This window comes from Dryas octopetala, chromosome 8 (assembly GCF_963921425.1).
Source record: "Dryas octopetala chromosome 8, drDryOcto1.1, whole genome shotgun sequence".
Lineage (NCBI taxonomy): Eukaryota > Viridiplantae > Streptophyta > Magnoliopsida > Rosales > Rosaceae > Dryas > Dryas octopetala.
Window position 1 is genome coordinate 1,011,529 of NC_141373.1, and position 14,718 is coordinate 1,026,246.

Here is a 14,718-nt window from a genome sequence, read left to right on the forward strand (position 1 = left end):
GAACCCGAGTGTGCAGGAAGAGCTCTTGTTCTCGGCCACTAGACCAACCCCATTTCACTATTGTCAAATCACATTTGTGAAAGGGATTCATATATAGAAGACCCATTTATATGTTTACTAAAAACAATCAACCATTGAACTCAAAAAATTAAAAAAATAATGAAGGAAAATTCACAATGGATTAATTAGAGATAATCAGGCTCAAATCGATAACCTTCCACCACATCTTGACACTATTCATTCAATCGCAAGAGCGGGAGCTAGCTAGCTCTACCAATTTTTTTTTTTTTTTTTGGCCATTAGCTAGCGCTCTACCAATTCAACTACATATATTGTAACACATATTTTTATTAGCCACTAAAAATTCATACTGTACATGCAATATTTATGAAATTAATTAATTACACGTACTAAAAAAATTACTTAAGTTTTTGTATTATTTGGCCAACAGAAAAAAAATTAATTGTTGGATTCAAGTATTGGAACATGAAAATGTGGAAGTGAATATATTATAATATTAGTGATCGGAGTGATGGGTGTGTAGGACAGCTGGAAAGGGAGGCCGGAAGGAAAAACTATAAATAGAGCAAGAAACGATAGAGAAAGGCTTGTGTGCTTGATTAAGACATTAAAGTGAAGTGATCAATTCAAGTGCACCAAGCCATGCAGTACTCGTTTGATTTTTTCGGCGACCCGAACTCAAACCCCGATCGGAGCTCCATGAATCTTGGTTCCGACATCGGCGGTGGAATGGAAGCTCTCGGAGATCGTATTCAGTACAGGTTGGAGATGTGTACGGAGATCCTAGGGTCTGAGAGCGGCGATTTCATGGTGGAGTTCTCGCTCTGGCCGATGACCGGCGCCGGCGGCGACCGACCGAGACCGTCTTCTTCCGGTTCAAGAACGTCGTCAATGAACTACTGCGGAGGAGGAGTGAGGAGAGAGGAGTACTCGAAGGATTTCCCGCCAAGATTGTTGACGACGCTGAACAGCTACGGATGGCCGAGATTCATTCTCAACAAAGTGAGTTGCGATGATGGACGGCTGTTGATTGTCATGGAGAGAGACGAGCGCCCCAGGCTCGAGAGAGATAGCGACGACGTCGTATATGTACTGCGTGAGAAGCTTCTGCCTTACGATTCCGATGAACAAGAACAACACGGAGATCAAGATGAGGCAAAGGATCAAGAAAATAAAGAAGAAGCTTAAAGAGATCGTGATCATGCTTAATTGTTGCTTAATTAGGTTTTCGATCTTGAACTTTTTGTTCGGTACGTACATTTTCGATCTTGAATTTCATATATAGCTAGGTAGTGCATGCAAATATATAATATGCAATGCTTTATATACTGCTATCGATTTAATTCATATTCAGTCTCCTTTTTACTTTTAATCGATCAGTTTGGTTAATTTTGGATTTAACTTTTAGTTTAGAATCAATTAAGGATCAATTCATATTAATTAGTGAAGCAATCGGTGGAGCTAATTAGGAGTTTCCAAGTCTAATAAGGATATTAATTAAATAAGAAGGTCCGAATTAACTTGTATGGAAATTACGGAATTTAGGTTAATTTGTGATTATTATTGAATTTATTGGAATGAAGGAATCCTAGTACTAGTAGAAAACTATAAATATGAGACCAATTAAGACGAGTGTTGTACTAGCCGAAGAGCTTAATTTTAGTTTTAATTATTAATTAGGATAAAAAAGCATATATGGGATCCAATAATATTAACAGTCGTCATTCTCCGACGTCGATCTTCGGAGGAGTCGGCGACGGTGTTGTCGTTGATGATCTTGATTTCGACTTGATCGTCGGTAACAATGGTGTGAATGTTGGAGTTGATGATCTCCATCTCTATGGCCAAGGCCAAGAGGATGAGGATCATCTTCATAATTACGCTAGACGCGGTACTCGTAGTAGTCGACGTACGCTAAACGACGACGGTTTTGATATGTGTACGGAGACGCTGGGGTCAGATAGCGGCTTCACTACTCGAGGAATCTCGGACGGCGCTGATTTCACGCTGGAGTCGATGACGTCCATGGCCGTCCAATCAAGATCGTTGTCTCCAACAAGGAGTACGACTACTAACTCGATGGGTGAAGGAGTGAGGAGTGATGAGAGTGCAGAGAGATCAGACAAGTTGATCAGGGATTTCCCGCCGTTAATATCCACACTCAACAGCTACGGACGGCCGAGATTCGTTCTGAAGAAAGTGAGGAGCGATGAACGGCTGCTGATTGTTATGGAGAGGATCGAATCCCCTTGGAGAGAAGCCGACGCCGCCGCCATTGATACCGAAGATGAAGCAAGCGAAGATCATGCATGAGTTTGTGTGTTTTTTTATATTTAAATTTAAATTAATTAATTAGAGTATTACTACTGTTTTAGAACAACCATTGGGTTTCGCTTAATGGGCTAGTTTTCAGAGTGCTTTAAGGTACTAGGGTGGGCCTAAAGCCCATAATGGTGGCTCAATGTGTGGTGATGGCGATGGAACACTTTTAGTTGGGCCGTGATGGAAACATATTGGCCCAATTAATAACTTGGGTCAAATTATTAACTTGTTCTACTTCTAGCTTCTAACCTGTCTTCTTTTCTAGGACCTTATTTTGCATGTTTATGCATCTTGACTGCCCAACGTATGATGGTTTATCCAAGAAATTATGTCTTTGGGGTCAATATTGTTGTCACTTTTGCCTTGCTATGGTTGATAGTTCTACTACACTTTGGTACTTGTGTATAATGTTGTAAGAACTGCAGGGATTAAGTTGATTACAGAGTAACGAAAATAACATCAATTTTCATCTTAATTTTCTAATTTGAAAGCATGGAAACATGTATAGATGAGAGTACATTTGATGTGGAAGGTTGACAAGATTAATGGTCAAAGAAGTAGAAACAAATCACTCTTAATAGGTGTGTTATGGTAGTAAGCAGCCTCATCTTTCTCACTCAATTATTTACATTCCAGTCCAGTCACCACACCCTCTTTCAATGTTTGGCTAAAAAAATATAAAGAACAAACAAATCACTCTTAAAATATATATATTATATGTTATTTTTTTCACTCTGCTATACAATTGAAAGAAAAAAAAAATGTTACCACTCCAATTTCCATCTCTTTCTTTGATCTGTTCTGTTCCTAAACCCATGTAGACTGCAATGAACAATTTGCTTAGTATAGGAGATGAAAGCTGATCCAAAACCATCTGCCCCTTCTTTTCCTTTAACAAACCAACACTAAATCTAAATTGTAAAATATATAGAAGTCAACTCTATCTTTCTCATGTCTGTATTTTCCATATCCCTTTTGATGGTGTAGTGTTTGTTATCTTTGCAACCTTTTGTTTCTGTTGTTGCCGCCTGCTAGTAACATTTTCTTGAGCACTGCTGTCCACTTTTATCACATCAACTCTCACTATGTGATGATCAGATGTCCCTTTGGAAGAAAACACTGAATATGACCCAGGAACAAACTTGTAGGGTGAATTTGAGGATGCCAATATGTAGTCTACGCGCGTTCCATACTTACACGTCCCCTGCACGCCTGCATCAAAGCATAAATGTAGGCAATTTAGAAGGGAATTCAGATTGAATATGTTAGGCCTAATAGAAAAAGAAAATTAACATGAGGGCACAGGTTCTTGTACTTTGGCCTTTGGCAATCATAACCACTGCCTCATATTCTCCTTCAAAGTCCTTAGAATCTGTATACTGTTTGCTCTTCAAGTACCTCATTACTTCAACCTTAGGCCTTGGTTTTCCCATCTCCTCATAGTACTGCAGAATTCAAATACACAAAGAATAAGGTAATGAACCATACAGATAATTTCTATGGCTAATTTTACTAAGAAAACAGTGTCTGTGAGACACACATATATCACCTTTACAATATCAGTCCATCTTTCTTGAGAGTAGTCTGATTCATCCAGAGAATTGAGACCTCCAGCCAAGATATGGGGTTCATTGCTAGATTGAATTATGGCATTAATCTGCCTCATCCTCCAGTTCTCATCAAGATGATCAAGGTGGGTGCAGTTGAAGTTCACTTCTCCTGCCTCAGGAACATCAATGGTGGCCTTCAGGACATTCCTGTGTGTCATTTTCAAGCAGCCAATTTCATTAAATTTTTCTGTCTGATTTACTTTTGCACTAAAATAATGGGTTTATTTCATATTTAGTACCTAAAATAATTTAACTTAGCACTAACCACACTGTGTTCATGGAATGCTGCTTCTTTTTTTATACTTTTTGGGTTACAACTTACAAAGAGGATGCTGCTTTTTCAAGAAACAGTAAAATAGATAAGCCTCGCGTATCTCAATCATGTCAATTATTTAATTATATATCCTCCCTATATTGCAGTCATTCCAATGTAGTCTTTACCTAACATTACTATTATATACTCCTTAACACTGTTAACAGCGATATTTCGCTTTCATTAAAAGCAAGCTTAAGGTTAGCTAGGAGGATTAAGGCTTCTAAAGTTTCAGCCATATCCACAATCATTGATGACAAAGGCTTTTCCATCATCTGAAAAGTGAAATCTTTCTGAAAAGAGAAACACTACTAGATGTTGAAATATGGAAAACTATAGGCTAATGCTTTATCTTTCATTGATTCTAAATTTCCAACCCATCAAGTAGAAGTCCAGCTAAAAAGCAGGAATGCTCAAGCAACTGATACATCTGTGAATTTGGGGTTTTATGCAGCATGGAGATGCATTAATTGGGAACTCAGAAATCAGTTTCCAAGGAAAATATATGGAATGATTTGCAGAATTTGCAATATTCCTGAAAAACTCCCATGTAATTTGGAAACTATATTAGGCAACATTCATGAATGCATATAACTGAGTTAAATGAAATAATTTCATCTTTGATTTTATAAATGAAATGTTTTCAAATAAGCTAAGAACTTTGTCACAGTATTCTGGAAATGAATAGTTAAGAAGTCCAGGGATAACCCAGAAGATAATATTAAAAATTTGCAAATTAGGTAGACACCTCTGCACAGAACAGCTGTTTCTGAGATATATGAACAAACCCAGTAAAAAACCAAACTTTCTACCTAATACAGACGAACCAGACAGGCTGTAAGACAATACAAGCCTAGCAGGCAATTCAAGCCCATAAACAGATAGATCATGGAATTAATTTAGGACACTGGAATCAATTGAAGCAAAATTTATAAAATGATGGGATATTTTTTCTGGCTTTTGAAAAGTTACCCAAATAATTTTTGACTTTATTGTATAATAATAAAGTTCAGAATCAATAATAACTTTATGATAAAAAATGAAAAGTAATCATCTTTCAACTTTGTTTTGCAAGGTTTGGGACCATACAATTAAAGAAATTTCGACGAAGTAGACCACTTTTATTAAGTCAACATCAAAGCAAGAGCATTAAAACACAAATATATATATATATATATATATATATGCATTTACTTTCATGGAAAAATCACCATCATAAAAAAAAAAAAAAAAAAGTTTTACTCACCTGAAATCAGTGTCATCAAAGATTTTCTGGACCTTGGACCGCTTGATCGGCCATTTGGACAAGATGGCGTTACCGTACTCCGGTGCCCAACTCTCAGCAAACACATAATTCATGCCCAAAGCCGCAGCCAAATCAGAGAGAGGCTTCATTTCCTTCTCTTCCTCTGCCTTCACATCTTGCAAAGCCAATATGTCAGCATCCAACTCCCTCAGCACTTCAAGCACTGTCCTATGGCTTCTATACCCCTCCCCTCCTTCTGTACCATTCCCTACATTTGTAGGGAAGCTCACACTTGATCTCAGAGGAGCTTTTCCTCTTAATATTCTACTTTTCCCACTTGGAGAAGAAGAAGAAGAAGAATTAGAACCCTCCTTTCCTTCTTCAAAAAAGCTCATTTGTCTGCTTTTCAGCAAAGAAATCTCATTGTCTGGCAAATTGATCGAGACCCTTAATTTGGATTTCACAAACTTTTGTTGCTTAGAGAGATTCTCTGAGTTACTCATTGAATTGGGATGCAGGGGAGATTGCTTTAAAATCCCCTTGGGACGATCAATTGCTAATTTGGCTCGAAGATTAATGTGCCTAACCTTCATGCTATCCCCATTTTCATCTTCAAAGCTCTCAACTTTCTCAGTCTTTGGCACTGCAGGTGCCATTGAGAACAGGGCAGCATTGAAAGTCGCTATCCGTATTCTCTTCTCGGGTTTTAGGCCACCCAATTCACCATTTGGGTGAACTGCCGCTGACCCATTACTGCTAACTTCATTTTTGGTCTCGAACTGAGACTTGGAGCTGCTTGTTTTTCCGAACCTTTTGATGACAACTTTGGGCCTATGGCGGCGGCGAACCGGCCACCGGAGGCGGGAGTAGAGGCGGAGGAGGTTCTTGTTGAGGAGTTTGAGCATCGCAGAGAAATGGGTTTGTCACAAAATGGCTTGTGGAATTGTTGAGAAGGTGAGAATTTTGGACTAAAACTTTTAGTAAGCTGCAGAGTTGTTTTCAACTCTGCCTCTCATGGTTGTTAGGCATGAATTTTATGGGAGAGGAAGGATTAGTTTAATCACTTCTATGTTTGCTTAGAGGCATAAACGTTGAAGGAGTCTTTGAAGAAATGGGTTGGTGACAGTGTGACACTTGGCAGTCAATTAGCAGTTGAACAAGACTTTAAGGTTATGATTCACATTCTGTAGAGAGAAAGTGATATCCAATGCCCAACTGCTCGACAAATTTTTTTCATCAGCAAGAGATCTTAAATTTAGCAGCCAAGTGTCTTATTGATTTATAGGGTTACTCTAACGTTTATTATACAATTACAAGAGTGTAATGATATATCATTTTAAATTCTAATTTTTAAATACAAATTTAAGATCTTTACCATTATTCTTATATGAAAATAATATTAATACTGTGATTGTACACATGTTGATTTGGTGTTAATTTATTTAAATTGTAATATATGTGTAATCCTTAACACATAATATCCTAAACTTCAAATAATACTCTTAAAAATTATACACAATATATAATTAAAATTAAATGATAACACCATATTACTATGTCACATAATATTATACTATTATGATTATATATAAAATATTTTATTTCCAACTGCTCCAGAAAGAAATGCAAAGCATAAACCTGCCTTATTTGTTTATTGTACTCTAGAAGAAAATTGTGGTTCGAGATTTAGAATAAGCTAATGAAAAATACTTTTTTATTAGCGAATAATCAGAGAAAAATAGGAATAATTATTTAAGAAATGGAAAAAAGAGAATAAGAAATTAAAAGCCGACAACTACAGGCCATGCATGCAACTATGCAAGTAGGATTCTTATTTGGAACGCCACGTCACCTGAAATCCGGCGTATCCAACTCCCATGCAGGCCTAGTGGAGCTGGACTTGCTGGAGCCCATTATTTATAAAAAAAAAGGGTCGGAATGAGGTGTTCATGGGCCCAGTGGGCACATCTTCTCGTCATCGTTAATCTAAATATAATCTAAATGCTTTGTAATTAAGGGCCCAAACTACAACACATAACACTTCTTTTATTCTCAAAAATCCAATTGGACAGAAAGACATGGATTCGATGGAAGAAAAACCCTCTTCGGCTGATGAATAAAGATTCTCTTTGTTTTCGGTGTTTATGAAATTCTAGAAGTAGTTATCTAATATATATTCAAGAAAATCTTCACTTAATTGTTAGATAATTTATGTTTTTTTTAATTGAGAATAAGTCATGTTATTTTTTATTAGTGGTGATGTCAATTTTTGTTAAAATATATGAATTGTCCAGATTTATAGTATAATAATATGACATGTTAGATTCTTTGACAAAAGGATAAAATTCACTTTGTATAGATTAATTTCACATATGAAAATTACAATTTTAGACGAAATTTTATCTTATAAAAATGAAACTTATTTGTACAAGTGAGCTTCACTTGAAAAAAAAAAAAAGTGAGTTTTGTGCAAAATGAAACAAACTAACAGAGGGTCTATATTTTTGTGATTCTTGTGTGAACCTTGGCCTCACTAAGACTGCTCTTAGCCTGCATTAATACAGATATATAAAATAGTACTGATAATAGAAAAGCCAAGTGTGGTAGCTACACAACAAATGCTGACAAAAATGGAATCTGCAATTCTCTCAGACTTGAGCAATAATAAATAGAGATATACAGAGTGGGTAAATTTTGATTTGTTTATGGGTCACTTATTTTGTGGGTCTAGCTGGATTGATGTACCAAGGAAGATGCCAAATACATGGCTTTGGACCGCTTTCATCTTTAGGAGGTAGCACTTAATAATTTCTCAGCAAAATGCTTGACAGCTTTTCTTTTCTGTTGTGATCCCCACACAATTCTCACTGATAATATCACACCATTCACTGCCAGATGATACAGTTTTGGGCTTTTGAAAGTTAGAGATCAGAATATCTAAGTGATAGTCTTAGTCTCCTACAGGAGACAGAGACAGTGATGCCCATAATCTGGATTATGAGAGAGAGAGAGAGAGAGAGAGAGAGAGAGAGAGAGAGAGAGAGAGAGAGAGAGAGAGAGAGAGTATTAGATGATGTTTGTTATTATTAACAGAGGTCAACTGGCTTTTGAGATTTCAACACCTAACAGTCTAATCAAATAATCAATATGAAGGTTTTTAGTTTCTGAGAAATCTCAATTAGATGAGATGATGAGGTCTAAAGTAATGGGCTGCTGTAAGTATGCATAATTCCAAACTAATATTTTCATTAGTTTATTTGTCCTGCATTTGCATTCCAAAATAATGCTTCAACAACTTTCATCCACTAGATGAAAAGTGAACCATAAATACATTGCACTGGCAATTAGGTCTACAAATACTTGAACAAGGAATGAAGGAACCTTTCTAGTATAAACTTCAAACAATTTGTCATGAAGAAATATGTCAGATTATCATTTCTCTGCAACATTGCCTGGGTATATTCATTTAGAGATTGATCTTCTGCAGTAAAAGAGAATAAATATTAATTATTGGCTGTGTGTCATGCTGAGCAAGTAGCACGTACAATTTGGTTAGGTAGCATTTTATGAGCATGACCCAATCATTGCCCCATTTAGGACCAGAGCTTTAAATTGTTGTGTGGCCATTATTTTTCCTCTTAAGATCAGCATAATTCACATGGGCAGGTGCCCAATGATCTAAAATTTATTAGAATAAGGAATATGGACTTCATTTATGCATACATAAGCCTATCTTCTTTTTTCTTTTCTATTCTTTTCTTTTCTTTTTTGATGAAATACATAAAGCCTATCTTTATGAATGCCTACAAGGGCCATAGGGCCAAAAAATGAACCTGCTAGAGTCACTGCAACTTTATTGGGTTCACTATAATCATTATAATTCTTCCTTCCACTACTGTCTGAGTGTCCTCATACAGGGTCCGCATTTACTGGATCATGTTGCTTATAATTTGTAGTTGTGTATGCTTTCTGAATAGTTACCCAAATTAAAGGGTCAGAAGCATTTCAGAATTGGGTAGTACAAGTACCATGGGAGTTATAAGTTTCAGTGTTTTAGGTGAAGCTTCTGTGCATTGCTTCCAAGTGATACAGGTTACGAAGCAAGTGGTTTCTAAGCATTGGTTTTGAACATGGTCTAGGAATTGACTCTAACATGCTATGATGTAAATGAATTATGCACCATTATATATGCACACCAGAGAACTCTCTAGAAAAAAGGACTGTTTGATTTAACTGCAATAGAGTACTCTTACCTTTTTAAGTCTTTGAAATATGTGTTTGTGTGGTGCAAGAGTGCAAAGAACTTCCAGGAAGTAGAACAGAATTAAATGAATCAATAAAAAAATAAAAGCCGTCGACAGCAGGGTTCGAACCTGCGCGGGCGAAGCCCAACAGATTTCAAGTCTGTCTCCTTAACCACTCGGACATATCGACTTCTGGTAAATTTGCAAGAACTATTATATTTATAACTTAAAAGCTATGAACTATTTCCTCTCCTTCCATGCGTTTCTAGAAGTCAAGTTTGACCGCTATCAAAGATTACTTGCCAAATTATGAGCTTAGAACCAATTTATCTAGTTCGGATTCATGGTGTATAAAACAAGAAGCGGCTTAAAATCTCTCCAAAATTATTAGAAAAAAATATCATTAAACTAATTACTAGTTGATAAGCTCTTAGAATACTTTCACCCAAGCATTTTAGTTAAGTGGTTTTGGAAATGATGAGCAATCCTAAGTTTCAGTATTGGTGTAATGGGGAATTTGCAATGGGGACATTTCATTCAAGCAAAACGTCTCTTACTCTTTACAAGGCAACTATGTCTATAAACTCTTCCTGTCTATTTCTTTTTGGAGTAAACCACCGGTACGGACTGTATGACCCGAAAAACAAAGAAAACAAAATCCATCATAGTAGGAATTGAATTTAGCTAAACTACTCATTGATCCATTCAAAAGGTTACTCTCATTATCCAGTCCCCATTCTCCACTGTAAAGTTTGCAAACTATGGATGAGCAAAGCGCACATTGATTCTTCGTTGAATTCGGGTCCTACAAGAAGGGCAGTCCTTCATCCCTTGTTTCTCATGAAGCTCATTGCATTTTGCACAGACAACCTGATGTGCACAAGGAAGGAAAACCACCAACATCTCCTCAGAGAGGCACATCACACACTCGCGGTCCTGTCTCAAACTTTTTGTCACAAAATGTTCCCGGGAATTTGTTACCCGCTTGAAGATAGTAGAATTTTGGTTTCCCTTTGTGGCCATCACACCTTTTCTGTCTGATTGGCAACCTCCAAAGCTTCCAGCAGCACCCCTTCTTAGTGCTTCTATTCTTGAGGCGTCAGACTTCAATTGAAGTTCAGATAACTTGCTCTCAAGTTTTTTGATGTCTTCCATGTAATTCTGCATATCATTTTCTGCTTTCTGTTTGATCACGTCTTCCTCCACTTTTGTCAAAGCTTCACGTTGTTTTATTTCATTTCTAATGGATTCAGCCTGTGCAAGTATTATTTCCTTTTCCATTCTCTCCTGTTTCCATCTAGCCTATAACAGATATACACTGTTAGTAGTAAGAATAACAACCAGAGACAGCAACTTTTTTATCAACTATGCACTGGGCCATAAAATTACAACTTCAGCAAAAACTTGAATGGTAGAAACTGGTATTATAAAATAAACTAGATTGTGTGTATGTTTCTCTGTTTATTAAAGTTTTGGTTTCTAAGGTCATAACTAACCTTGCCCGACCCCATCCCACCCCTTACTACTTGAGCCAAAACTCAAGTCAAGTGGAAATTTTCGGTATACATTTGTGTGAACACTTCGTGCCTTTTTTTTTTTTTTTTTTTCTCTTCATTTGGCAAACAAGCTTCCTTATAATGCACAGTGAGAAAAACTACTGTGACTCATTGGCATCACAAGCCAACATTTTGCTTAAAAACAAGGCCCCATCTTTGAAAAAAATAAAAAATAAAGCCCTGTTACCCTTACCATAGATTTATCCCCATGTTCACCAGTATCCCACAGCCAGCGCATACTAATTTTTATAGGTAACTGTTATATGCAAAAAAAAAAAAAAAAAAAAAAAAAGCATACCTCAATTTGGTGATGGACATTTTTTGCCTTGCCTAAATCCTGTTGCAGTGCGGCCACCTTCTTTTTTTCTGTCTCAAGCTCCTCCTGCAATGATCCCCTCTGCCCCTCCCATGCCTGGGCCTTTTTCAGTGCTTTTTGCTCCCTCTCTAATGCCTCCAGGTGCCTAGCAGCTGACTCTAAAGCCATTGTTTTGGCAGTACTCAACTCCTTTTTCAGATTTGAATTCTCCACCTCAAGCCTACAGATAGTAGAGTTAGCTCTCTCAACCTGGCCAGTTGCATTATTCAAGGCATGCTCCATCTCAGACAGCCTCTTTATGGTGTTCTCCTCCAACATTTGCTTCTCCTTTTTAAATTGCTCTGCTTCTTCCTTCTCTTGCCTCAGTGTTTTAAGTTCAGGTCGTTCCTTACTAAGCCTACGAGAAACCTGCATTACCTTCTCATTGGCCCACTCAATCCAACCTTGTAGCTCATTCTGCAGCTCTTGCAGCCGAGGAACTAACTTCAAAATCAGCTCATCCTTCTCATCTTGTGGGACGTATTTTTCTAGAGATTTATCATATGGGATGCCAGCACAGTAATCAATAGTCTTAGGAGACACAGAGGTGCTAGCTGGGGTCTTAGGTCCAGATTTTTCTTCTGGATGAGACTTGTTGGAAAGCTTGGTTTCTGCGGAAGGCAAGGAAGATGTCGTACCTTTTACGGGTATTGTTGCAGGTGAAGCAGATGGAATAGTGGTTGAAGCATGACGTCTTCCATCTGATGAAGGGGCGACGGCTCCAACTTGTGCACTTAACTTTGAGGAGGCAATTTTTGTACGTCCTCCAGGAAGTTCAGATGGAGGCTTCATCCTCTTCTCCACAACAAAACTACCAAATGCAGTGAGTTTCCCCGATTTGAAGCTTCCTCTTGACCCATAAGCCCTGTAATTTCTCTCCAAATGGAAGGACTTCTTCCGAAGTGCTGCTAATTCTTTCTTAGAGCGCCCCTTTCGACCAGCTCCTGATTTTTCTTCAGAGGTAGATGTTTGAGATGTAGTTTGGAGATATTCCCCAGTGGAGCCTAAGCATTTCTCCAGACTATCTAGGATAGATGACAAACTCCCTTTCTCAGGGGTTAGCCCTTCAGGAGCATGATAATTTTGGGGGTTGGGCAAGTTAGGGAAACTTCCAAATTTGAGTGTTTCAGGACGATGGTTTTGAGAATGGGGGAGTGACGGCTTTGAGGAATTTGCTTCGTTTGGATTTGGATGGATGGTTTCAGAGCTATTTACATCTGATCTTAAGTGGGGAGAGGAAGGATCAGAGGAGATCTCTTTTGAGGATTCTTCAAAACCAAGACCACTTACTGGATCTCCTTCCAATGTACAGGCTTGCAAAATGTTTAAATCGCATATCAACAACCACCACATTGCTTCCCCAACCGATAAGTATGGCCTGACCTCCCTAAGCACACTGATCATTTCTAGCATTGTGAACTCCAGCAGGTGCTGTAAATTATCAAACTGATTATCTCTTAAAGCATCAATATCCTTCCCTTTCATAAGAAATTCCAGAGTATCATTTACAATATTCAATACAGGGTCTTTACCACCTATGTAAAGGCCGCCTCTTGAAACAGCCTTTCCAGCAACCTCCTCACTGTACCCACATTCAGCAATCTGCTTAATTGCAGTCTGGAAAATTGCTTGCAAATAAGATAAGAATAGTTCTCCAAGTTGAAAAGCAATGGGATCATCCCAATCCTTACATTCAAAGGCTCTCGCTTCCACTTGTTTGGGCTGAACCACCCCAACCTCCAAAGACGCACAGTCACTCAATTTTTGAGACATCTCTGGAGATAATTCACACAGAGGGAATGCATTCACCGACGAGTGGGGGTTAATTGTATTATCTAGAGAAGGGTCAGCTAATTTTCTCTTGTTCCTACTTCCTTTCTCAGAGAATATTCCTTGGTTGCTGCCAGGACCACTGTTGATCACTTTTTCCATTTCTATGAGCAAGAACTAACACCACAACATCTTTACCCGTCCACTCTGTATCGATAAACCCTATATAATCCAACAAATCAAAAAAATACAAATATGTCAAGAAAAGGTGAGAACTGTACACATATAATGAAATAAACTTTGACAAAAGAGAAATGTGCAACTAGATATTCTCTCAAACATTTCACAGATAATCAATGCCAATTGAACTCTATAATTTATCAATGTATACAATAAACACACACACAAACAACAAGAAATACTAGAAAACTTCATACCTGAACTACTAGGAGAGGGCAAATAGGCATACAATAAGCACTCTCCTGTTTGAAAGCATTAAAAATTAAAACTGTTCAAAAGCAGACCCGCCCATATGAAAGTTCGAGAACACACAGATTTCAGAGCTCCCAGTAACCCAGTTAGCTAAAACCAGCAAATAGCCAATAACGCATGCAACCACATAAGTCCAATTTTTTAGATAACAGCACATCACCGACAAACCATTTTCTAAAAAGCATCACAATGTCGATGCCCATTTCACAAAACCACCAAAATACGACCCTAGAGGTCACAAAACTTGGAATTTTTGAGCAAAAGATAAGAACCCAAATGAAGAAAAAGAGAGATTTTTCGTACCCAAAATCGAATGGAGACGTACCACGCGAGCTCTGAGGTTTTAGCTGAAGCCAAAACAGCTGCAACGTATCGTTAAATGCGAGGAGGGGAAAGCTTAAGGGGTCGTCATGGTCCTCATTTTCTTCTGCTACCCAGAGAGAGAGAGAGAGAGAGCAATGTATGATAACTTCTACACTGCCTGCTGTGTTTGTGTGTGTGTCACTGACTCGCTGATGGGTTTTGGGGATGGTTTATATACAATAATACAAGCCACCTAGCCAAAACAAAACGGCCCTGCTTTGCGCTTTGGCCCAATTTGGCTTTATATGGATATAACCTTGGTCACAAACAGCTACTTAAATACACCATTGACTATTTGACTCACTGACCCCTCTCATATTTTACACCTTCAACTTCAACCCTTTTTCCCTCTTATTTAGTTCACATCAATTCTTAATAATGCACTAATTCAATGTATTTGTTTGCTCCCACATAAATTTATTTTAA

The 14,718-nt window shown here is 37.7% G+C and overlaps 2 protein-coding genes and 1 non-coding gene across 4 annotated transcripts; all 3 read right to left on the minus strand.

Moving 5' to 3' along the window:
* Positions 1-2,889: 2,889 nt before the first annotated feature.
* Positions 2,890-6,756, minus strand: LOC147275684 (DNAse I-like superfamily protein). Its single transcript, XM_086254256.1, has 4 exons — positions 5,513-6,756; positions 3,893-4,100; positions 3,659-3,788; positions 2,890-3,555 (listed from the first exon to the last, which is right to left on the minus strand). The coding sequence occupies exons 1-4, from the start codon at positions 6,415-6,417 to the stop codon at positions 3,293-3,295; spliced, it is 1,506 nt and encodes a 501-aa protein (XP_086110382.1). The 5' UTR covers positions 6,418-6,756; the 3' UTR covers positions 2,890-3,292.
* A 3,108-nt stretch (positions 6,757-9,864) lies between these two features.
* TRNAS-UGA (transfer RNA serine (anticodon UGA)) lies at positions 9,865-9,946 on the minus strand. The gene has a single exon. It is a non-coding gene; the product is annotated as a tRNA-Ser (tRNA).
* A 386-nt stretch (positions 9,947-10,332) lies between these two features.
* LOC147275686 (putative E3 ubiquitin-protein ligase RF298) lies at positions 10,333-14,416 on the minus strand. Of its 2 annotated transcripts, none has more exons than XM_086254672.1 (3): positions 14,255-14,416; positions 11,611-13,659; positions 10,333-11,058 (listed from the first exon to the last, which is right to left on the minus strand). In XM_086254672.1, exons 2-3 carry the CDS (start codon positions 13,597-13,599, stop codon positions 10,516-10,518), a joined length of 2,532 nt encoding a protein of 843 aa, XP_086110798.1. In that variant the 5' UTR covers positions 13,600-13,659; positions 14,255-14,416; the 3' UTR covers positions 10,333-10,515. The 2 variants fall into 2 exon arrangements, with proteins under 2 accessions (XP_086110798.1, XP_086110797.1); XM_086254671.1 differs by having other exon boundaries at positions 14,233-14,416.
* Between the last annotated feature and the right edge of the window lie 302 nt (positions 14,417-14,718).

Bases quoted from the DNA above. Each gene is read 5' to 3' on its own strand.
- LOC147275684 (XM_086254256.1), bottom strand. From the start codon at position 6,417: ATGCTCAAACTCCTCAACAAGAACCTCCTCCGCCTCTACTCCCGCCTC. The intron at 4,101-5,512 runs GTGAGTAAAACT...AATGACACACAG, and splicing joins TTTGATGACACTGATTTCAG to GAATGTCCTGAAGGCCACCA. The intron at 3,556-3,658 runs GTACAAGAACCT...GCTTTGATGCAG, and splicing joins TATGATTGCCAAAGGCCAAA to GCGTGCAGGGGACGTGTAAG.
- LOC147275686 (XM_086254672.1), bottom strand. From the start codon at position 13,599: ATGGAAAAAGTGATCAACAGTGGTCCTGGCAGCAACCAAGGAATATTC. The intron at 11,059-11,610 runs GTATGCTTTTTT...TATCTGTTATAG, and splicing joins ATGTCCATCACCAAATTGAG to GCTAGATGGAAACAGGAGAG.